Genomic DNA, 24,194 nt, shown 5'->3' on the forward strand with positions numbered 1-24,194 from the left:
AGACCCTTCATTATGCCCACTTCCTCCAGGAGCCCAGGGGGCAATGCTCCCTCCGTGCTCACCTGTGGGCCACGTTGCCCACTGCACTGTGGACTTCTTGGCCCCAAGTCATGTCTTTTTCATCTCCAGATCTCTCATTATCAGTATCAACTCATGGATTCTTATTCAAAGGGACAGAACCTGTTACTACTGTTTTTTATTTTGGTGCCCAAATTGTCCCAGATTTGGCCAGAGAGAGCCTCCTCAAGCTGATATATTCCTATCGTTCTTTGAGTATGTCTTTAATTTGGGGCATAGCAAGAAGTGCTGGGCTCATCTTGTACTTCTCCAGACCCAGCCCTGAAATCAGCTATTTCTCCAAGAACCCCTGGTTCCTTTCAGTGGGGGAGTTTAAAAACCAAGATCTGGGCGTTAGATATGCTCATTGCTACTGGGAAATCATTGCTGTGAGGCTCTTAGGCCAGACAAATCTGGGGAATATATATATTATTATACTATGTTATACTATTATTATATTACATTGCATTAAATTGCATTAAATTGCATATTACACCCCCCCCCCCCACACACACCCATGTCTAATTCTTTCTGTCTGTTAAAAACCATGGATTCCTAATGATACCTTCAAATTGACCCCAACACCACATGGCTCACTCACTCTCACTTATACATATTTCTTACTTCTAGAAGAAAACTAGCTCCCATTGTTCATAGTATATTTATTTGCTCAGTCCTAGAATATACAGAAAGTAATTTCAAACTGCTAATTCATACTCTTTGGAAGAAAAACCTTACTAAGTAAGGTTTTGTCTCTTTACCCTGGGGGCATTTAGTATTAATGTCGCTATATTCAAGCGACTTGGTTTAGTTCTCCACCCCCTTCAGTGGGATATGTTTATTTGATGAAATACAATGTGGTGGTGGTCCATTTGTTTTATGTATATAATGTATAATGTATATATTCTGTGTATCTGTTTCTCTCACTGATATGTAGTATTCATAAAGGTATCCTCGGATCTGTCACTCTCCACCCCCATTCATTGTATCCTATCCACATCTTCCCTGTCCACCCTGTCCCCACCACATACCCATAGTTAACCAGTAGCACTAGCTTCCGGCTTATCCTTTCTGTATTTCTTCTTGTACAAATGAGCATGTATATTTTCTTATACACCATTCCTTCTTACTTGAAGGGCAGCACACTGTAGATACCCTTTTGTCCTTTGCCTTTCTCACTTACATACATCCTGGACATCAATCCCTACTCGTTCACTGAGATTTCCTTCATCCTTTTTTTATGGCTGCATAGTAGTCTATTGTGTGAATGTGCCCTGTACCATCATTCACTCAACCGTTCTCTAATATATAGGCATTTAGGTCATTTCCGACCGTTTGCGATTACAAACAGTACTGCAGTGAAAAACCCTGTGCATTTATATGTTCATATTGTCCTGGGGATAGCTTCAGGGTAAATTGCGAGAAGCAGGATTGCTAGGTCAAAAGATAAGAGCAGATGTAGTTTTTCAGCTGTTGCCAAATTTCCCTCCGCAAGCGTTGTGCCATCTCGCTTACCTGCCAGCAGTGTGTGAGCGCCATTCCCCCCACAGCCTTGCCAAGAGTCTGTTGTCATGCTGTGTGATTTTCTGCCAGTCTGGAAGATAAGTAAGGTAAATCAGTCTGATACGTGTTTTCCATCTTTTCATGTGATTAAGGGCACCTTTTACATATTTTTGTGACTCGTCTATTCATGTCTTTTGCCCATTGTTTTCTCTCAGGCTTTTGGGCTTTTCCTCCCTCTGATTTTGAGCTCTTTCTGTATTAGGGATATCCTTCATCTGTGATGTATGTTGTAAATATTTTCTCCTGGTTTGTCAGTTGTATTTTGACTTTGCTTGTGGTAATTTTTGTAATATAACTTGTAAAATATTTATCTAATCAATGTTGTTAATCATCTCTTCTATTACATCTGGATTTTGAGTCACAGTTAGATGGCCTTTCCCCACCGTGAGGGTTTCTTCTAGTACTTACATGGTTCCATATCCTTGTTCCATCCTTATTTTTTAATGTTTATTTATTTATTTTTGAGAGAGAGAGAGAGAGTGCACGTGAGCAATAGTGTGGGAGGGGCAGAGAGAGAGAGAGAGAGAGAGAGAGAGAGAGAGAGAATCCCAAGCAAGCTCCATGGTTTCAGCCCAGAGCTGATACAGAGCTCTGTCTCATGAATGTGAGATCATGACCTGAGCCAAAATGAAGAGTTGAACTCTTAGCCAACTGAGCCACCCAGGAGCCCATCCTTATGTATGGTATGTGGTATGGATCCAATTTTATCTTTTTCTAAATGACCAGCATTTATTAAGTGGTTTATTAAACACCCATCAGCATTTATTAAAACCTCCATCTGTGTCCCAGTGATTCAAGATGCTACCTTTTTCATACAGTAATTTTCAGATGCAGTCAGGTCTATGTTTGGACTTTCTGCTCTCTTCCACTGTCCCATTTGTCTATTTGTGCAGTTGGACTGTGGTTTAATTATGGATGTTTTACAGTATTTTTTAATGTCTTGTAGGACCAGCCCCCACTTTAGTAGCTTTTCCCTTTCAGTGTTTTCTTGGCTATTCTGGCATGTTTTATTTGTTTGTTTTAACTAGTTATTTCTTAAAACTATGGCAAAATAGACATAATGTAAAAATTACCATTTTAACCATTTTTAAGTGTGCAGATCAGTGGAATTAAGTGCATTCACATTGTTGTGCAACTATCACCACCATCCATCCACAGAACTTTGCGAAACTCTGTACTCGTTAAACAGTAACTCCCTATTCCCGTTGCCCTCCAGTCCCTGGCAACCACCGTTCTACCTTCTGTCTCTGTGAATCGTACAGGATTTGACCTTTTGTGTCTGGCTTATTTCACTGAGCACAGTGTCTTCTTGGTTCATCACGTTGTAGTGTGCGTCGGAATCTCTTTCCATTCAAAGGAAAAAAATTCCTTTTAATGTTCCATTGTATGCAAGTACTGCATGTTAGGTATCCTTTCATCTGTTGATGGGCACTTGGGCTGCTTCCATCTTTTGGTTCTTGTGCACAATGCGAGTATAGGTGTACAAATCTCTCCTTGTGTCCCTACCTTCAGTTCTTGTGGGTGTATACCCAGAAGTGGACTAGCTATTCATATGATAATTCTATTCGTTGCTGTTGTAAACAGCATTATGTTATTTCATAATCATAATGTTAACTCTGCAATCTAACTAGATTTGAAGGGGGGTAAGGAAAACACGGAACCAAAGAGCTGCAGTGAGAGCACTGATTATAGGCTATTATGAGCATATGGGAGAAGGAACAGTCTTGTAGTTAAGAGAAAGCACACATCAAATTTATTAGGGTTGTCCACACTTGGCAATGGTGAGCTTCTTGCTGGTCTTGCCATCACTTGACCCAAAGCACTCCTTGGTTTCCATGGTATTTATGCCCTCTCTCACCTTGCCAAAGGTCACATTCTTGCCACCCAAATATGCAGTCTTAGTAGTGTGAATGAAAAACTGGGAACTGTTTGTGTTGGGTCCAGCAATTGCCGTGGATGAGACACCAGGATCTGTGTGCTTCAGGATGAAATTCTCATCATCAGGTTTCTCCCTCTAGATGGACTCGCTACCAGTGCTGTTATGACATGTGAAGCCACCACCCTGGCGTATAAACCCTGGAATAATTCTGTGAAAGCAGGAACCTTTATAAGCAAATCCATTTTGCTCCAGTCCTCAGAGCACAAAAATTTTTGGCTATATTTGGAACTTTGCAAATGGCTCAAAGGATACGTGGCCCAAGGGCTCATGGTTGATGGCAAATGTCGAAGACCATCATGGAGTTGACCGTGACGGGGTGGCACAGGGCAGCTCTTGGTGGCGTCAGCAGTATTTGCAAAGCCCTATTTTTAATTTTTGGGACACCATCATCCAGCTGCCTTAGCAGCTGCACTGTTTTATATTCTCACCAGCAGGGCACAAAAGTTCGAATTTCTTCACATCCTCACCCAACGTTTCTTTTCTTGTTGTTTTCTCTGTATAATAGTCATCCAAATGGATGTGAAGTGGTATTCCATTTTGGTTTTAATTTGCATTTCTCTAACAATTAGTGATGTTGGCATCTTTTCATGTGTTTATTGGCCATTTGTAGATCCTTCTTTGGAGAAATGTCTATTAACAATCTTTGCCCATATCTGAATCTAGTTGTTTGGTTTTTGTTGTTGAGTGTTATGAGTTGTCTATACATTCTGGATACCAATCCCTTATCAGATATGAGATACTTTCTCCCATTTCATGGTTTGCCTTTTTATTCTGTCGATCGTGTCCTTTATGTTACCAGGACACAAGGCTTTTCTTTTGCTGAATTCTGATTCGTCTTTTTTTCTTTTGTTCCCTTTGTCATAGCCAGGAGATCATTGCCAAGTCCAGTATCATGAAGCTTTTCCCGATGTGTTCTAAGAGTTTTATAGTTTTAGCTCTTACATTAGAGTTTTGATCCATTTTGAGTTAATTTTTGTATATGGTATTACATAAGAGTCCAACTTTCTTCTTTTGCATGTGGATATCCAGTTTTCTCAGCACAATGTGTGGAAAAGACTGTTCTTTCCCCCACTAAATGGTCTTGGCACCCCTGTAAAAAATCATTTGACCCATATATATTCCAGAAGTTATTTCAGAACTATTTATTCTATTCCTTTGGTCTATATGTCTTTATGCCAGCAGTATACTGTTTTGATTACTGCAGCTTTACAGTAAGTTTTGAAATCAGGAAGTGTGAGTCTTCCCACTTTGTTCTTTTTTAAGATCATTTGGCTATTTGGGTCCCTTGAGATTCCATATGAATTTTAGGATGGATTTTTCTATTTTTGCAAAAAATGTTGTTGGGATTTTGATCGGAATTTGCATGCTTATTTTCCCATGAGCCTTGTATCAAATCCTCTAGTTCCAGTTTAAAAACACTTAGTATTTTTGATGGGGTTTCATTATATTTTTTAATTACCTTACATATAACTGACATCTTTAGAATCTTGAACTGTCCTATCCAAGAACAAAGAATGTTCATTCATTTGTTCAAGACTACTTTTGGGAGCACCTGGTTGGCTCAGTTGGTTGAGTGTCCGACTTTTGATTTCAGCTCAGGTCATGATATCAGCATTGTGGGATCAAGCCCTGTGTCGGGCTCTACGCTGAGTGTGGAGACTGTTTAAGATTCTCTCTCTCCCTCTACCCCTCTCCCACACTCATGCACGCGCTCTCTCTCAAAAAAAAAAAAAAAAAGACTACTTTTGTGTCTTTCAGGAATGCTTTACATTTTTCTCATGTAGGTTTTGCATATTTCTTATTATTTTGTCTTCTTTGTTGCTATTATAAATGGGATTTTCTCTACTATTGCTCCTACTGATTTTTGTATGCTAATTTTATATCCTGTTACAAACAATCCTTACTGAATTGTTTGAATGTGTTTTATTATTGATTCTCCAGGGTTTTCTTATATTTTTCTTTTTTTTTTTTTAAGTTTGCTTATTTAGATAGAGACAGCACGAGCAGAGGAGGGGCAGAGAGAGAGGGAGACAGAGAATCCCAAGCAAGTTCCGCACTGTCAGTGAAGAGCCCAACATGGGGCTCGAACTCAGGGCCTGAACTCACAAAACTGTGAGATCATGACCTGAACTGAAATCAAGAGTTGGGCACTTAACTGGCTGAGCGTCCCAGGCACCCCTCTCCAGGACTTTCTAAGTATACATTACCTGTAAATAGAATTTTACTTTTTCTTCTCCAGTTCTTATTCCTCTAATCACTTTCTCTTGTTTAATTGCATTTTCTAATACTTCCAGTACAATATTGAATAGTAGCGGAGATGGTAGGCATCCCTACCTGTTCCTAATATTAGTGGAGGTACCTCTAGTAAGTTTCCCCCTTAAGAAAATTCTAACTTTAGGGGTGCCTGGGTGGCTCAGTCGGTTAAGCCTCTGACTTTGGCTCAGGTCATGACCTCTCAGTTTGTGAGTTCAAGACTTGCACTGGGCTTTCTGCTCTCAGTGCAGAGCCTGCTTTGGATCCTCTGTCTCTATCTTGGTCTCTCTCTGTCTCTGTCCCTGCCCTGCTCTCATTCTCTCTCTCTCTCAAAAAATAAACATTAAAAAAAAAAAGAAAAAAAAGAAAATGCTAGCTTTGGGACTTTATTTAATGTATCCATTGAAACTTCTATTTTCTTAAGTGTTTGTTTATCACAGCCTTTAAAAGTACCTATGGAGAGGGATGCCTGGGTGGCTCAGTTGGTTAAGTGTCTGACTTCGGCTCAGGTCATAATCTCATTGTTCATGAGTTTAAGCCCTGCATCGGACTCTGTGCTGACATCTCGGATCCTGGAGCCTGCTTCAGATTCTGTGTCTCTCTCTTCCCCTCCCCTGTTCATGCTCTGTCTCTGTCTCTGTCTCTGTCTCTCTCTCTAAAAAAAAAAAAAAAAAAAAAAAATATATATATATATATATATGGAATAATAATAATAAAGTACTTATGGAGATATTCATATAATTTTCCTCCTTAGATCTATTAACATTGTATATTATATTAATTGATTTCCTAATATTGAAACAATCTTGTATTCCTTTAATAAATCCCATCTGGCCATGGCGTATCATTTTTTTAAAATATGGTATTGTTGGGTTCTATTGGTTAGCATGCTTTCTAGAACTTTTGCATTGATGGAAGGGATGTTGGCCTATAATTTTTTTCATACTGTCTCTATCAGGTTTGAAGCAACTAAAAATGGGAGGATAAAGGAATGAGGAAAGTAGATTGAAGTCAAGATTGTTATAAAGGAACATGAAGGGAGTTGAAGGATACCATTAAAACTTGACAAAACAGATATTAACAAGTTAAATTAGAAAGCAGGGGATTTGGGGCTTGCTTCATAAGAAGAATATTGATGTTTTCCTTCATTTTCCATACTCTGGAGCAATTTTTGGTGTATTGAGGCTATCTGGTTATTCCCTTCTGCAATCATTTGGACATAATGTTTTTGGTGGGATAGTTCTCTAGTAGGAATTGGTCTATTTAAGCTTATATTCCCAATTTGGGGGTCAGTTTTGGCATACTTTCTTTCTCTAAAAAAATCATCCATGTTTTCTAGGTTTTAAAATGCATTTGCATAGAATTTTGCAAAGTGGTCTCTTATGATTTAACAATTTTTTTGTTTCAATGTTGACTTCCCCTTATCACCTCCTTTTTTTTTTCTTTTCAAATTTTATTTAAATTCTAGTTAGTTAACATGCTGTCACTTCTTATTGTGTAGAGTTATGCTCTCTCCCTTTCTTTGCTTTATTGAGTTACTTAGTGATTTGATTGGTGTGTTAATTTTTTTAAAATAGGAATTTGATTTATTAACTTGACTGTTTTCTACATCTACCTCATTAATTTCTACTTTTATTATTTCCTTTCTTGTCCCTTGCTTTGGCTTATATTTTGTATTTTGTTATGTTTATAGTGTGTGTGTGTGTGTGCGTGTGTGCACATGCACTAGAAATTTAATTCACTTATTTACATTCTTGCTTATAAATGCGTTTATAAATGTGTCTAATGAACTTTCTTCTGATAAATGCTTAAAAAATAGTCCACAGATTCTGATATGTAGTATTTCATTTTTTTAATTCCAAAAATTTAGTTTGTATTTCCCATTTCGTTACAGACTTGTTTAGGGGCACCTGGGTGGCTCAGTCAGTTAGGCGTCTGACTTTGGCTCAGGTCATGATCTTGCGGTTTGTGGGTTCAAGCCTGGCTCTCTGCTGTCAGCACAGAGTCTACTTCAGATCCTCTGTCCCTCTCTGCCCCTGCCCCTGCCCCTGACCCACTCCCTCTTCCTCTCTGTCTCTCTCTCAAAAATAAATAAACATTAAAAAAAAAAGAATTGTTTAACAGGTTTCACAATTTTCCATGTGGAAAGGACTTGTTAAAATTTGTTAATAATTTTTACTTTAATTGCATTGAGATCAGGGAGTGTTATTTATAATATTTCTACTCTACAGGACTTGCTCATGTTTTCTCTGTGACCTAATATATAGTCAGTTTTTTGCTGAATGTCCCATTTGCATGTGAGAAGAGGTGTATCCCTCTAGTTAGGGTATAAGAGTTTTTATATATACATATATGCCAGAAAATCTATCTTATTGATTATGTTATTTATGTCTTCTGTATCTTTACTTATTTTTGCCCACAGAGAGTAGTGTGTTACACTATCATTACTAATTGTGGCTTTTAGCATTAAAAAATGTCCTTGAGGACTGTGCCTGGGTGGCTCAGTCAGTTGAGCATCTGACTCTTGGTTTTGGCTCAAGTCATGATCTCACAGTTTGTGAGTTCTAGCTCCGTGTCATCAGGCTCCGTGCTGGCAGTGCAGAGCCTGCTTGAGATTCTCTCCCTGCCCCTCTCCTGCTTGTACACGTGCTCTCTCTCTCTCTCAAAATAAATAAATAAACTAAAAAAAAAAGTGTCCTTGATCAGGTAAAATGCTTTTTGATCAGAATTTTACTTTGTTTGATATCAGAATTGTAACCTGATTTTTTGTTATTTCCATTTTTCTGATACATTTTTTCCCAGCTCTCTGTTTTTAGCCTTTCTGAGTTAGTTGTTTTACATAGGTTTCTTGTTATTAGCATATAGTCAGATCTTACTTTGTGAGTGAGATTAAAAATCTTTTTCTTGTAATAAGTGAGTTAAGCACGTTCACATTTATTTATAGAGCTGGTATGTTTGATCTCAGTTCTGTATTTCCTTCTTTGCATGATGTATTTTCTTTGTTCTTTCATTTTTTAAATTTCTTTTGGTATTTGGGAATATTTGTGCCTTATTTTAGTGGTTTCTTTTGTATTAAACCTTTTATAGTGCCTTGAATCCCCTGCTTTCTTATTTAACTAGTTAATATCTGTTTTGTCAGGTTTCAGTGGTATCCTTCAACTCCCTTTGTGTTCCTTTGTAACAATCTTGACTTTAATCTACTTTCCTCATTCCTTTCTCCTCCCATTTTTAGTTGATTTTTTCTCCTTATTATTTAATATGATATTCTTCCACTCTCATACTTATCTTTGTTTTGTTTTTATTTTTAAAAATAAAATTGATTGATTGATCAATTGATTGTAGGCTCTTTGCCCAATGTGGGGCTCAAGCTCACAGCTTGCTCTATGGACTGAGACAGCCAGCAGCTCTTATCTCTGTTTTAGTCTTAAATCTACAATTAAGTGGATTAAGTGTATCAACCTTTTCTTCTGAAATTTCTCCCATCATCCAGTAGCGGAGGGTAAGGGGGGTAGGGGGTCAATCCTCTTTTTTATATCCTTCTAGGTTCTTGGCTGGGACTCTGTAATACAAGACAGGTTAGCAAAAGAAGAGCTTGCAAATTTACATGTTTCCCTTAACATGGGAACCTTCTTAAAGAAATGAAGACCTGAGGAGGTTAAACCTACACTAGGTTTGATGAAAAGTGGAAAGTTGTGGGGATGGTGGCAAGACAAAAAGATATGAGCTAAGCGTAGTAAACTGAGGAAAACTTAGCAAGGCCTCTTCACTGGGATTCCACTTGGCATCACTCCATCTTGGAGTTAAGGATGTCCTGTGCTCTGGGTATAAGGAGGGCACTTCTTACATGAGGGTCTTATGACCTGCTTCCGGGGAAGGCCGTTTCTCAAACTGCTCCAGCTTAAAACATTCAAGATGCCAAGGTACCATATTTTGGTACCATATTTTGGGGTAGTATGTCTTGAACCTCACCAGTCTCTTGGTTGGATGAAGCTACTTTTCTAGTAGATTCCTCATAAAGGGTTCAAGGCTATAGTGTTCCTAGAGTTCTTGCATGTTTAGAACTTGACAAACAACTTGATTGGAATAAAGTTCTTGGTTCACACTTTTATTGCTTGAGTTTTTGGGTTTTTTTTATAATACTGCTCTTTTGTTGCCTTGCTTTGAATGTTGATTTTGAGAGACCCAATGCCAGTCCCACTCCCTTTCCCTTGAAAGTTGTTTGATTTTTTGGCTTGGAGGCCTTGGTGTTTTTTGTTTGTTTTTTTAACAATCTTTAAAGTCTAAGCATTTTACTAGTTTACATCTCAGAGTTGATCATTCTGGGTCAATTTTCCTTAGTACAAAATGGGCCTTTTAAATACATAGATTGAGATATTCTTTTATTTCTGGAAATTTCTCTTGGATTATAGTTTTAAATATTAGTTGTGTTCCTTTATCCAGTTTTTCTTTATCAGATTCCATTATATATCTCTATCTATCTATCTTGCTTTGCTTTTTTACCTATTTCTAATTTAACCACTTTCTGTCCCTTTTAGTTCTTTTTTTTTTTTTTGCCTTATTTTAATTTTCTTGGTTATATTCCTTTCTTCAATGTATTTTATTAAATTTTTTTTTACTTTATTAAATTTTTTGACTTTATTCTTCCGTAGGCACCTCATAATTTTGCCTTCCTTCCAGAGATAATTTTGTTTCCTCCATCTTCTTGCTGTTTGCCCATTTCTGTGTTTTAGTTGTGAGTTTCGGATTCAAGGTATTTTTCATATGCCCACATACTTGTGTGAAGATATTTGCTTCAGTTTGAAGTTAGTTTTCCTTTGCTTTGTCTTTGTTTTTTCTTTGAGGGATAGGTGACAATTTTCATCAGGGAAGGTGCTCTCTCTTTCAGTAGCTTTATGTAAATGTGGTTACTTTCACCTATTCAGTTCAGGGATTTGGGGTGATTTACAAGATTCCTAGTTCCAGGGCGCCCTCTTCTGTTAGGATAGCAAACTATTAAAATTTTTTTTTAAGTTTATTTTATTTTGAGAGAGAGAGAGAGAGAGAGAACAAGTGGAGGGGGGGCAGAGAGAGAGAGAGAGAGGAAGAGAGAATCCCAAGCAGGCTCTGCACAGTGCAGAGCCTGATGTGGGGCTGGAACCCACGAACTGTGAGATGGTGACCTGAGCCGAAGCTTAACCGACTGAGTCACCCAGATGCCCCCGTTTGTTTTTTTAAGTGGATGTGTGTGTGTGTGTGTGTGTGTGTGTGTGTTGGAGAGAGGGCTTGTCCTCCAAGTTGTTTGTTCTCTCTCATCTTGCAAGACTCTAATTTTTTACTTTTGCTTCCTTTTCTATCACCCTTCAATCTCCAAAGTACTCCTCTTCTTGTCTTTTACCTTCCCCTTAATGTCATGATGCCTTTCAAAGAATATTATCTTGGGGGTACCTGGGTGGTTTAGTTGGTTAAGCGTCTGACTCTCGATTTTGGCTCAGGTCACAACCTCAGGATTCGTGGGATTGAGCCCCATGTCAGGTTGTGCACTGTCATTTGGGTTGTGCGCTGACAGCGCAGAGACTGCTTGTCTCTGCCCCTCTCCCCGCCTCAAAATAAATAAAGAAACTTTAAAAGAAAAATGTTACCTTGAATGCAAGCACAGAGGCCCCTTCCTTGTCCTAAGTGCTCTGCTTCTCCAGAACTCAGTCAGTGTTCTTGCAGTTGGGGTGGACTTTCTGTCTTGCTGGTAGGATCTTAGACCAAGCTTAGGGCTCCCACTGCTCCCCTCTTCTGCACAGTTTTTTTCAGACAGCCTTCGTTTTCCAGGCAGGCTGGCAGCGGGAGGGTGAGTAGTAGCTCACTGGGAACAGATGATTATTCTTCTAAAGATAATGTGAAGTTTGGGCATTTTCTTTATTCTGCTTATGCTAAAGGTGAGGGTTTAGGAAGCACTATTTGTCCTTTTCTTTTTTCCCTTCTTTCCTTTTTTTTTTTTTTAGAGCATGATGGGAAATTGGAATTGATGTAGCCACCATTACCTTGGTGGTCCAGAATTCCATTTCTTGAGTTTTGTATCATTGGCAGTGTGTTTGGCTTTCATAACAAATATGCTGGGCTCAGATTGGCCTAGATAGTAGGAGAATCCACTGTTTTGCCTGTAACTAGGAACTGGGTGCAGGATGTGCCAGCTTAGTGTGCCGGGGCTGTCTCCAGGGTGTGCTGGCTTCATCCCCAGGCGGGATGGCAGCAGCAGTTTCCGAAGCACAAAGTCCAGAGTCCACTGAGTCCTGCCGTAGATTGGATTCCCTTGAAGCAGAGCCGGTTTGAGGGATTCTTATACAATTGAGTTCTTTATGAAGTCCTCTCAGGAGACATCTCTAAGGGAGTGAAGGCCACAGGATGTAATGGAGGAAGCAGCTGGGCAGAGATGTGATTTTAGGAGAAGTACTGCCTCTGATCTCACAGGGAACTCTGGAGCATTTGTCTTGAGGAAGATGGGACAAGGGGGTTTGATTTTACAGCTCGGCGTCAGTTGTTGATTATAACTGAGTCACATTCCCACTCCTAAGCCAATTAGCAGGTTGAGCTCCACCATGACCAGCTTAGACAGGTGAGATAACCCAGAGCTAACCCAGACTTGTCAGCTTCCTTGAAGTCCAGTGAGAGAGGAGAGAGTTCTAGAGCAGCAGTCAGGTCCAATTAGGAGGAAGTGGATGTCAGGCAGGCAGCCATGTGTGTGACAAGTGTCTCTCTTGTGCCAGGCACAGGGGCACAGCAGTGAACGCACCCCATGAAGGGCCTGCCCTCCTGGGCTCTCAGTCTGGCCAGGAAGACACACAATAAGAAAATGAGGTGATTCAGGGTTTTGATAGGTACTGTGGAGACCAGGAAAGACAAGGGAACAGAGATATCATGGAGGGGCTCCTTTACATTAGATGGTCAGAGAAGGCCTCACTGGGGTGGTAACATTTGAGTTGAGTCCTGGAAAAAGTAAGGGGAGAACAGGATGCTGACTGAGGGAACAACAGTGAATGAATGGAATGTATGAAAGAAATGCCCTTAGGGGGTCAGGAGCACTGGGACTGGGGAGGCACTTTGGGGGCACAAATGAGGCTGCCCTCATCCAGAGGGGGCAAGGCTCGTCTTAGATAGAAACCTTAAGGGGGGAGCCTGGGCTGGTCAGGCAGAAGTAGGAGTGGGTCAACCAGGGTGTGGCCACCAGAGGAAACAGTGTATGCGAAGGCTATGAGGTGAGAGCTCAGCGCTGCCTGTGGCTGGGGTGGGGTGACCAGAGAGGAGAACAAGGAGGGGCTGGAGCGCCTCTTGGGGCTCAGGAAGAGGTTTGGCTTTATCCTAGGATGTAGGGACCCAGGGACCCAGGGACCCAGGATGGATTTTTAGCAAGAGAAGGAGGTGCTTATACTTGAGTTTTGTGGGGAGTGGATTGGAATGGGCAGGGGTGAAAGTGAGGGGACCAGGCAGGGAGGGTGCCTTGTCGGGATGACATTGAGAAGTGAGAAGCAAAACAGGCAGACTTGAACTGATGTGATGGGGAAGAGGGGGTGGCATGAAAGAGGGAGGGGACATGGGTGATGGAGGTTAGTGGCCGGGGGCCAGGTGGGAGGTGTGCTCATGAATCCGGAAGGGAAGCCGCAAACTCATGCCCACAGGTTAACGCTAGAGGAGAGTGGGCCCCAGCCAGCCCACAGCGTGGGGGTGACAGGATATATGGAGCCCCCTGACGTCCCTGTCCCCCCTCTCCATTGGCAGCGTTCTGGAGCACCTCAGCAATCTCTCCAGAGAAGTGAACCTGGACTATGAGCGCAGCATGAACAAAATCAACTTTGACCAGATTGTCTCCTCCAAGCCTGACATGTTCTCCTACGTGACCCTGCCTAAGAAGGAGGAGGAGAAGGTGCCCAGGCAAGGTGAGGGGCGTTGGACAAAGACCCCATGGCCACCCCCCTGGCCACAGCCCTCCTGCCCTCCCTTCACAGCACCCACCGTGCTTCTTCTCCAGCTGCCTGGAGGGCTAGGGTCGGGGTGGGGGTCAATGAAGACTCCTTTATTTTATTTTTAAAAAAAAAATTTTTTTTTCAACGTTTTTTATTTATTTTTGGGACAGAGAGAGACATAGCATGAACGGGGGAGGGGCAGAGAGAGAGAGGGAGACACAGAATCGGAAACAGAGCGGGGAGGGGCAGAGAGAGAGAGGGAGACACAGAATCAGAAACAGGCTCCAGGCTCCGAGCCATCAGCCCAGAGCCTGACGCGGGGCTCGAACTCACGGACCGCGAGATCGTGACCTGGCTGAAGTCGGACGCTTAACCGACTGCGCCACCCAGGCGCCCCAATGAAGACTCCTTTAAAAACCAGTAGTGTGAGCAGGGCTGAAGGAGCCAGGTAAATGTGTACTAGAACAGCAACTGTTGAGAAATGGATGAAAGGGTTCTGATGGTCTGACTGAGGAACATACCGCCTGCCCTTCCTCCAGTAGCAGGAGCAGGTGGCATTGCTACAGCCCCATTTGACTTGTGGCAGACTGAGTCTCAGAGTAGGACACTAGTTCCCCCAAGTCTTCCTTTCTTTGAGTTCCCTGATGCCCGTGAATTTCATTCCTGTGAAATGCCCAGGAAGCTGGGGCAGTGCATGGGCGGTGGGCACTCCAAGGGTCCTGGTGCCCACATCTCCTTCGCTTGGTGCTGGGTTATGTTGCAGCATGGGTGGGAGTGAAGGGGGTGATGGTCTGTGACTCTCCTGCACTTCAAAGGGGTCAGTGACCCAGAGGGGCCTGGAGGGGATTCATTTACTCACCCAGAGTGGGCAGCTCATTGCGAAGCTGTAGGGCCACTCTGGAAGGTCTTGGGAAAAGAGGGGTTCTGGGGACGTGGGTGTCTCTTTGGGAGGAGACGGGAGTTGCATCTCTCCATCAACACCCCTGATGTTGTCCCAGGCCAATCTGACACTGGCCCTCTACCGCCATCCCTGCAGGGCTGGTGAGTGTTCCCAAGTACCCCTTCCGGGAGCAGAAAGAGGATTTTACCTTTGTGTCCCTGCTTACACGGCCAGAGGTTATCACGGCCCTCAGCAAGGTGCGGGCTGAGTGCAACAAGGTGACTGCCATGTCCCTGTTCCACTCAAACCTCTCCAAGTACAGCCGCCTGGAAGAGTTTGAGCAGATTCAGTCACAGACCTTCTCTCAGGTGCGTGGTCATCAAGGGCACAGAGGGCTGCACACAGGCCAGAGCCTTGGAGCTGACTGGCTAGTGGTGAGGCTGTGGGCTCTTGTTCTCTTTAAAACCTAGACCTTGTGGGAGGATGGGGGGTGGTGCTCCCAGGAAGATGGCTCATCCCAGAGAAGAAAGGAAGCCCAAGGTAGTCACTTTCCAGCCAACCCTGGTGGCCTCTGAAGCAGACCCCTTGTATTGGAAAGGAGAGCAGGAACCCCACATACCTCCTAAGAATTGGGGTGTGAGGGAAGAAGGGTACAGCCTTGTGGGGGATCATCACCAGATGGCCCAGAGAAAAGCTCCCCTTCTCTGTTTCATTCTGTGTCTCTCTTTCTCTGCTCATTTCCTGTGTCTCAGTCTCTGTCTCTTTCTTAGCTGGAGGAAAAGTCCTGTTTCTGCTGTCCCCTTTCCCCTTCCCCCAGAGCATCCCTGGTCCCCAGGGTCACAGGAGGGTGCTGGTTGGTAGGGGTGGGGGGAAATCCTTCCGTGGTCATCTGGGTCCTGGGACCGCCCCAGCACAGCAGTGCACGTAGCTGTGGGTAGCACGTTCCTGGGGCGGCCGCCTGATGCCACCCATGGCCACTCCAGGTGCAGATGTTCCTAAAGGACAGCTGGATCAGCACGCTCAAGGTGGCCATGCGTAGCAGCTTGCGTGACATGAGCAAGGGCTGGTATAACCTCTACGAAACCAACTGGGAGGTGTACCTCATGTCGAAGTTGCGCAAGCTGATGGAGCTGATCAAGTACATGCTGCAGGACACGCTGCGTTTCCTGGTGCAGGACTCACTGGCCAGCTTCTCGCAGTTCATCAGTGACGCTTGCTGCAGCATGCTCGACTGCGCTGACGACATGGTCTGGGGCGAGGACTTCATCAACAGCCCCTACAGGTTGGGGGAGGTGCCTGGTGACCCCACCGCCACTCCTTGCTAGGCCCCAGGGGCTAGGCTGGTGCAGGGTGGGGGAGGAGGGCAGCCAAGATGAGGATGCCCAGCACTGCCAGGTCTCGGATGGCAAGGAGAGCCTGGCCCCTGCCCTGGTGGCCAGGGAATGTCCCACCAGCTCCGGCTTGCATGTCTCTGGTGACCTTCGTTTTCTCAGTCGGCAGTTACTCTTTGAGTACTTGCCATGAACCAGGTGGGGTTCTAGGGGAATAAGAGACGCATGACTCCTACTCTCACGGGTAGGAGACTGCAAACAAATGAATCAGTAGCTGGTCATGGCCAATCTTGGCAGGGGGTGTGACAGACCCTGGGTGGGGCAGGGGAATTTGCCAGGGGTTCAGGGTCATCTGAATGAAGACCTGAGACTGTGAGGAAACTGGCTGCAGAGATGCTAAGGAGGGGCGCCGGTAGAGGGACCAGTGGCTCGGAGGGGGAGGAAGAACTCGGGGCGGTCGAGGAAGGAAAGGCTAGAGCTATGGCTGGAGCAGGGAAGGCCGGTCAGGATGGCGTGGGAGAAGTTGCAGTGGCAGGCCAGATCACAGAGCCTCCTGGGGTCATGGTCCGGGGCTAGATTTATTCTAAATGTGGTTAGCGGCCACCAGAGGGGAGTTATAATCTGATTAAACGATGCTCTGGATTTGTGGGGACAAGTGAGGCAGAAGACAATATGACCAAGTCTCCTACCATTGCTAGACGAGGGAGATGACAGAGGGGGCTGGGATCTGAGGGCAGCAGATTTGGGGCCATGCATGCGTGGCAGTGCTACAGGCCGGGCTGCAGGAGTATGTGCAGTGGGAGGAGGGGAGGGGAGGAGATGAACTGACTCCTGGGGTCCGCAGCTAGCACTGAACCCTGAGGGGAGCTGGCAGGAGTTAGGGGACACAGAATGTTTGAGATGCCCATTAAAGGTCCAGGAGGGTGGTCTAGAGTGCAGCAGGGAAGCCTGGCTGGGATCTAGGCTTGAGGGTTGCTGGTGTGTGGTGGGCATCTGAAGTTAAAGATGGTGCCTCCCAGGGAGAGCACAGGGGCCACAAGGGCCCATAGTCTGGCCGACCTGCCCTGATGACCTCAGGACCGCATGGGGGGCCCTCCATCTCCCTGGTGCCAGTGGACCTCTGGGCAAGTGGCAGAAACGGAATAGGCTTTGGTAACTAAGTTACCAGTGTTTTTCTGGTAACAGGTTTCTGGGAGGAGGGAGGAGGCACTTCTCATGCATGGAGAAGCTTGAGAGCCATCATGCTGGCAGGAAGGGCAGAGGGCTGGGTCTGCTGCTTGCAGACCTCCTCAGGCCCCTGCCCACCGTCAGCCCAATCATTGCCCCACAGGCCCCGGAAGAATCCCCTATTCATTGTGGACCTGGTGCTGGATAGCTCAGGGGTGCACTATAGCACGTCACTGGAGCAGTTCGAGACATCTCTGCTCAACCTCTTCGACAAGGGCATCCTGGCCACGCACACGGTGCCCCAGCTGGAGAAGGTACAACTGTAGCTCGAGGCCAGGGCCCCTGCTGCCCTGGCTGCTAGCGGCTACTGAGCTGCAGGCTAACCGTATTACAGTGGTTCAGCTTTCGTACAGGCCTCCCACCTGGCCGGCAGTGTGCTCAGCCCTTTAATTCTTGAATGGCTCACTTACTCCTCACTACAAGCTGCCCTGAGAACCATTAGCATCTCCATTTTGTTGTGAGACTTGGAGAGGTCTAGCATAAGGGCACAAAGCGCCTAAGTGTCAAACCTACTGTTCAAACCGGGCTCACTCACCCACCCCTGTCACAGCCGTTCTCGTCCAGATTCCACCCTCTTTATCCCACCCAGCTCCTGGCCTCTCTCTTCAGCTAAGATGTGGGTGCAGACTGACCTCCACAGTCAGGACCCCTTGTCAGAAGTCCCTGCTCATCACCACACCTACGTACATCCCACTGCTCCGGGCCCAAGAGCTTCTGGAACTTCAGGCCCCTCTTGTCTCCCCTGCTGGTTAGCCAAAGCCATTGGTGACCTGGTGGCCCTGTCTGCTCCTTTCCTGGGCACTGGACCGAGTCAGGCCCAGGTAGAGGAAGACGCTACCCTTTGGTCGGGCTCATGAGGCTTCCAGCCCTATATTAGTCCACAGCCCGCTCTCAGAGACACCACAGCAAACCCTCTCCCTGACCCCCACCACGCTGTCTGTGATTGGCTGCACTGCTGCCCATTCTGGCTTCGGGTCTCATCTCCAACCCCTCTGCCCACCTGCCTGCCCCATGGCTCACCCCCTGCCTTTGGCTCCACAGCTGGTGATGGAGGACATCTTTATCAGCGGTGACCCCCTGCTAGAGTCCGTGGGGCTCCACGAGCCACTGGTGGAGGAGCTGCGGGCTGTCATCGCCAATGCTGTGTGCAAGGCCATGATCCCACTGCAGGCCTATGCCAGGGAATACCAAAAATATCTGGAGCTGAATAACAATGACATTACCACCTTCCTCAAGTACGTGCATGCATCTGAGGGTGTCTGTGTGTCGGTGTGACACCGGGCCACCCACTTACCACTCTCTGCCCCTCGTGTGTGCCCACTGTCCACAGGGCCTACCAGACACAGTGCCCATCAGCCGAGGAGGTACGGGAAGTGGTGCTTACCCACCTGCGGGAGAAAGAGATCCTGGACAGCTCGCTGCCCAGCAGTGTCGTCATTGGGCCCTTCTACATCAACGTTGACAATGTCAAGCAGAGCCTGTCCAAGAAGCGCAAGGCCTTGGCCACTTCCATGTTGGACATCCTGGCCAAGAACCTGCACAAGGAGGTGGACAATGTAAGTGCCCAGCCACCTGGCCCTGGTGACTGCAACAGCACATGCACTCTTGCATACAGGGTGAACTCCCAGGAACAAGGTGTCCCTAGGCAGGGCCAGGGTGTCTGCAGATGCCCAGGCTGATGGGAGGATCTGGAAGTCACCCTGCCTTGACCCTGTCTGTGGGGAGGCATCCCATGTGGAAGGTCTCAGGGAATGGGTACTGTTAGCTCTCTCCATAGACCTGGAAAGACCTGGGAACCCCTCCCAAAGACAGGCCATTTCAGGGAACTGAGGGCATGCAAGTGCAGGCCTCAGGAGTCCCATGCATGTGTTCACTGGACACAGGAGGCTGGGGCGGGGGGGACCTTGGCTCCCCAGCGAGTCAGCTGCAGGGTATGGCGGGGTGGCGGCAGTTACCTGTTGGGAGACACGGGGGTCCAGGAAGGAGGAGTAGGCTCCAGGAATGGCCAGGGAGGGTGCATGGCCTCCCTAGCCCCTCCTCTCACCGCCAGGTCTGTGAGGAGTTTCGCAGCATCAGCCGCAAGATCTATGAGAAGCCCAACAGCATTGAGGAGCTGGCTGAGCTTCGCGAGTGGATGAAGGGCATCCCTGAGAAGCTGGTGGGGCTAGAGGTGAGGCGGGTGTAGGAGGGACCAGAGGCTGGTGTCTGGGGGCTCGGAGATCAGGAGCCGGGAGGCCGGAGGTGAGGTAGACCCAGAAGATGGAGGTTTGGAGGGTCATGAGGCTGGATGCATGGTGGACGTTCAGAGCCATGCTGTCTGGGAGGCCAGACAGAAGGTATGGGTTGGGGGCTGGGTTGGGGCTCCCCAATTCCAGGCCTTGCCTCTCTGGAAGAGAGCAGCCTTTCTTTAGCACTTGACCACTTTGGGGTCCCACACACGCAGTTCTCATTACCACCTGTCCATGCAGGAGCGGATTGTGAAGGTCATGGACGACTACCAGGTCATGGATGAATTCCTTTACAACCTCAGCACAGAAGACTTCAATGACAAGTGAGTGGGAGCTTGGCTCCCATCCCAGAGGGTAGGGAAAGAGGTGCCGAGACGCATGGCTCTCAAATATCCCTGAGGCCACAGGCTGTGTGGTTATACCAGAAATGCCTGCCAAGTTGTCAGAGACCATGGCTCCACATGGGCCAGGGCCAGGGCCAGGTGGCCAATGGGGCAGAAGGAAATCATTTGAACCTCTTGGCCTAGGGACCCTGCTGCCCCCTCACCCTGTCTCCATTCTCTATACCATTGTCAGCCTGACACACACATGTTCACATGGGCCTAGGATCCCCTTGTTTGTGGTAGGGACCCTTTGGGATCCTTGGGAGCACTGAGTGAAGGCAAAGTCAGACCGGTGGTCAGTCCCTGGGGAGGAGTGCTTGTCTCCACCCAACTCAAGAGCCTTGTGGGAGATGGCTTTAGGTTGGAGTTTTGCTCCCAGAAACCCCTTGTCTGCCCTGCCTCACAGACTAGGGGTGCCTTCAGAATGTCAGGGCCTGGGAAAGGTTGGAACTATCTCCTGGGAACCCTGCCAAGAGCCCCAAGCATCAACCCTCCAGGACATCCTGGTGCCCAGGGTGGGCCTCCCGCAAGGTCAGCATTGCTAGGCCAGATTTAGGCAGAATTCTCGAATCCTACAGGGCCCCCACATCAGCCAGGCAAAGGGAATTGGTCTGATATGAAGGAAGTTAGCCTGGTGGCCCTGGTTGGTCACCAAGGAAATAGAGACTAAAGGCTGTTGCTTTGTCTCATGGGAGGTAAGGCCCCTCCAGACCCTAGAATGTAAGAGGGAAACTCAGCATCGCCTCTCTCATTTCCAGCCCCATTCTCCCTCTTGCCCCATCACTGCACTGGGCACCTTGGACCTGCATCTCCCTGGATGCTGAGCATAGCTCCCAGACCACAGTCACAGGGCAGGGACTGCCTCCAACCCTGATGGTGGCAATGGCTGCCTCCAGCTCACTTCTACTTCTACTGGCCCTGGCTGGCTCCAGCAGCCGCCTGGATTCCTCCATTCTCCCCTTAACCCTGGGTGTCCCTGTCTGGCCTGGTCACCCTATGATTTCAGCTGTGACCTTCCCCCCATCTCCATCCCTGCACCATCCAGATGGGCTGCCAGCAACTGGCCTTCTAAGATCCTTGGGCAGATAGAGATGGTGCAGCAGCAGCATATAGAAGATGAGGAGAAGTTCCGCAAAATCCAGATCATGGATCAGAACAACTTCCAGGAGAAGCTGGAAGGGCTGCAGGTGGGGCCAGTTGAGGGGTCTTCTAGGACTCGCTCCCCACCGCACATGTGCTCCGGGCCCAGGCCTGGCTTTATGTATGCAGGAGGGGCTATGGCAATGTTTGGTGGATGAACTGGTGGGTGGATGAAAGAACGGCTGAAAGAATGGGCTGAAAGGCTGGATGGGTGCCTAGGCAGCAAGGTCCAGAAAATTCAAGGTTGCAAAGAGCCCCAGCTCTTCTGTTGTGTCCTCTGAGCCCCGGGCGGCAATGGGCACAGTGTTCAGGGTACTGGGTCTCCCTCTGACCTTGCTGTGTTACCCTGGGGCAGTTAGCCTGCCTGTGATGGGCCAGGAAGCTGTTCACTCCAGGAGAAGAAAGTGCCCCCAGAACTGGGAAGTGTTGACGCCTCGGAACTTCGGGCCTCTGTGTGTGTGTGTGGGGGGGGGGGTGGAACGCATGCACATGGTTGGGGCCCCAGAGGCCTCTGACCCCAGCTCCTCGGCCCACAGCTGGTGGTAGCTGGCTTCACCACACATGTGGAGATTGCACGAGCACACGAGATTGCCAACGAGGTGCGGCGGGTCAAAAAGCAGCTGAAGGATTGCCAGCAGCTAGCGATGCTGTACAACAACCGGGAGCGCATCTTCGGCTTGCTCATCACCAATGTAGGACTCCTGTGGCACTCCAGCCAGCAGCCCCCAGGGCTCAAGGAAGAGCCCACAGCGTCTGTGGCCGTATCTGAACCCAGCTGGGCCCTGGGTGGCAGGGCCCTGACATTTGGGGGGTGGGGCTGAGCAGGTTGCAGAGAGGGAATAGCTCAGCCCTGGCCCTCAGGGCAAGGGGACAGTTGGAACCAGGCAGGAGGTTTTGCTGAGCCACTCAGAGCCCAGAACCTGTGCGCATCAGGAAGAAGGGAGGCCAGGCCAGGGCTCATGGGGACAGGATCAGGGACAGCAGCTAGGAGTAAGGAGGGGGAGGGGACCTGGCCCAAGTTTGGACAGAGACCAGGAAGCACCCCAAGACAGCCTTGGTTCGTCTGCCCCTGTAGTACGACAAGCTCTCCAGGATGGTGAAGGAGTTCCAGCCCTTCCTGGATCTCTGGACCACAGCCTCTGACTGGCTGCGCTGGTCTGAGAGCTGGATGAATGACCCCCTGTCAGCCATCGACTCTGAGCAGCTGGAGAAGAATGTCATCGAGTCCTTTAAGACCATGCACAAGTGCGTGAAGCAGTTCAAGGACATCCCAGGTAGGCAGCCAAGCCGGCCTGTCCCCTCTTTCCCTGCCTGTGCTGGCTGTTTGTCACACCTGCCTGTTCTGCCTGGCAGCCTGCCAGGAAGTGGCCTTAGACATCAGGGCCCGCATCGAGGAGTTCAAGCCATACATCCCACTGATCCAGGGGCTACGCAACCCTGGCATGCGGAACCGGCACTGGGAGGTGCTGTCCAATGAGATCAACATTAATGTCAGGCCCAAGGCCAACCTGACCTTCGCCCGCTGCCTCGAGATGAACCTGCAGGACCACATCGAGAGCATCAGCAAGGTGGCAGAGGTGGCTGGCAAGGAATACGCCATTGAGCAGGTGGGTGGCCACCAGCAGGCCCTGCCTGAAAGCACAGGAGTTTGACAGTACTGGGCCCCATCCCTGGGGTCATTCACTAGGCTCAGGGGTTGAGGTGCATTCTATTTGGTGAACAATCATGTACATAAAGTGCTTGGTGCGTTGTTATTACTCATTTACTCCTCTCGAATACTTCTTGGCCCAGGAAAGAGCTGATAACAGATGGGTAAATTAAGGCTCAGAAAGGTTCAGCACCTGTCCAGGGTGACATAGCCAGTAAGGGCTAGAACTGGGACCAGAACTTCTTAGTTTCCTCTCAATACATGCAGCAAGTGTGTGCATACCAGCTGGCCTTAAATTCGGACTAGGGCCCACGGGGGATTTGTTAACCAGACAAGCAGAGAATATTTACCAGAGGGCCACGATCAAGGCTGGACAGAGCCTGCTCTTCCCTGCCCAGTGCTGGTCATGTGGCATGTGGGCCAGCTCCTTCCTGGGACCCAGCTTCGACTCGCCCCCCACCCCAGGCACTGGACAAGATGGAGAAGGAGTGGTCGACCATCCTGTTCAATGTGCTGCCCTACAAGGAGACAGAGACCTACATCCTCAAGAGCCCAGATGAGGCCTCACAGCTGCTTGATGACCACATTGTCATGACCCAGAGCATGTCCTTCTCACCCTACAAGAAGCCCTTCGAGCAGCGCATCAACTCCTGGGAAAACAAGTTGAAGCTGACCCAGGTGGGCTCTCCCTGTCCTCACTCACCCCTCCCAGCCCTCACAGAGGCAGCCCTTTATGGTGTCTGGGTGGGACTCAAAGCGGCAGAGTGCCTTGCCCAGGTTTGCCCTGCTCCTAGAGCTCTGACAGGCTTCTCTCATTCAGAGAAGAACAGCTAGTATGAGGCTGTCCATCTCTGAGGTTCGGCTGCCAGAGAAGGCAATTCAGGATGTGAGGGTAGGGCTAGTGTTTGGTCTGCTACTATGGCTGGGGAGAGGCTCAGGAGGCATCTGGTCTTGGGGCTAGCACCTTCAGTCTCAAAACTTTCTGGGCTGGTTGCCACAAGGTCCTGAGGCTCCTCAGTGCCCTCTCTTCTCTGCCCTGAGCCTCCCATTTCCATTTCATTTGGAGCTGGCTCAGAGGGAGGGGGCACTGGGGACTGCCCCTCTCCGGGGCTCTCAAGGCCAAGGCAAGAGCTGTCTGCAGAGTCTTGGAGGACTGTCCTGGGCTAGGCCTACTGGTATGATTCTTACAGTCCCTTCCCTGGGACCTTCCTGGGAGCTGTTCAGAAACCTCCAGTGAAGGCCAGGAGCCAAGTGAGGAGGTCTTATCCGTGTGCTCCTTGGATCACTCAGAGATGCCCGAGTTCATCGGCATTGTCCCTGGGTCTCCCTGGGTCACACTGTCCCCTCCACCTGAAGTTTCATCCCTTCCTGCCGTCCCCTCCAAGGCTCAGCATCCATCAGCCCTCACTGACTCCCCCACAACCACCTGTAAGATGGCCCCTGGTAGCTCTTACAGAGCCCATCACACTTGCTGGGCCCTTGGTGATTCAGAGGCAGAACTAGCTGTTTCATGGACCATGGACACCTCTAGTGCAGGGAGCATATCCTGTTTCCCTCTGTTTCTCACATGGGTGTGGCACAGGCCCAGCACAGAATGGCTGAAACACACACATCTCT

The 24,194-nt window shown here is 47.8% G+C and overlaps 1 protein-coding gene across 1 annotated transcript in view; it reads left to right on the forward strand.

The window, feature by feature from the left end:
- The window catches only part of DNAH1 (dynein axonemal heavy chain 1), a 72,546-nt gene that overhangs the window by 8,224 nt on the left and 40,128 nt on the right, over positions 1-24,194 (forward strand). The window contains exons 8-20 of the mRNA XM_049640622.1: positions 13,556-13,713; positions 14,777-14,988; positions 15,604-15,902; positions 17,282-17,432; positions 18,220-18,413; positions 18,509-18,734; positions 19,229-19,348; positions 19,647-19,729; positions 20,835-20,976; positions 21,466-21,621; positions 22,005-22,203; positions 22,283-22,536; positions 23,043-23,255. Coding sequence (XP_049496579.1) covers positions 13,556-13,713; positions 14,777-14,988; positions 15,604-15,902; positions 17,282-17,432; positions 18,220-18,413; positions 18,509-18,734; positions 19,229-19,348; positions 19,647-19,729; positions 20,835-20,976; positions 21,466-21,621; positions 22,005-22,203; positions 22,283-22,536; positions 23,043-23,255 — 2,407 coding nt within the window. The remainder of the gene's footprint in view (positions 1-13,555; positions 13,714-14,776; positions 14,989-15,603; positions 15,903-17,281; positions 17,433-18,219; positions 18,414-18,508; positions 18,735-19,228; positions 19,349-19,646; positions 19,730-20,834; positions 20,977-21,465; positions 21,622-22,004; positions 22,204-22,282; positions 22,537-23,042; positions 23,256-24,194) is intronic.

This window comes from Panthera uncia, chromosome A2, assembly GCF_023721935.1.
Source record: "Panthera uncia isolate 11264 chromosome A2, Puncia_PCG_1.0, whole genome shotgun sequence".
In the NCBI taxonomy this organism is placed as follows: Eukaryota; Metazoa; Chordata; class Mammalia; order Carnivora; family Felidae; genus Panthera; species Panthera uncia.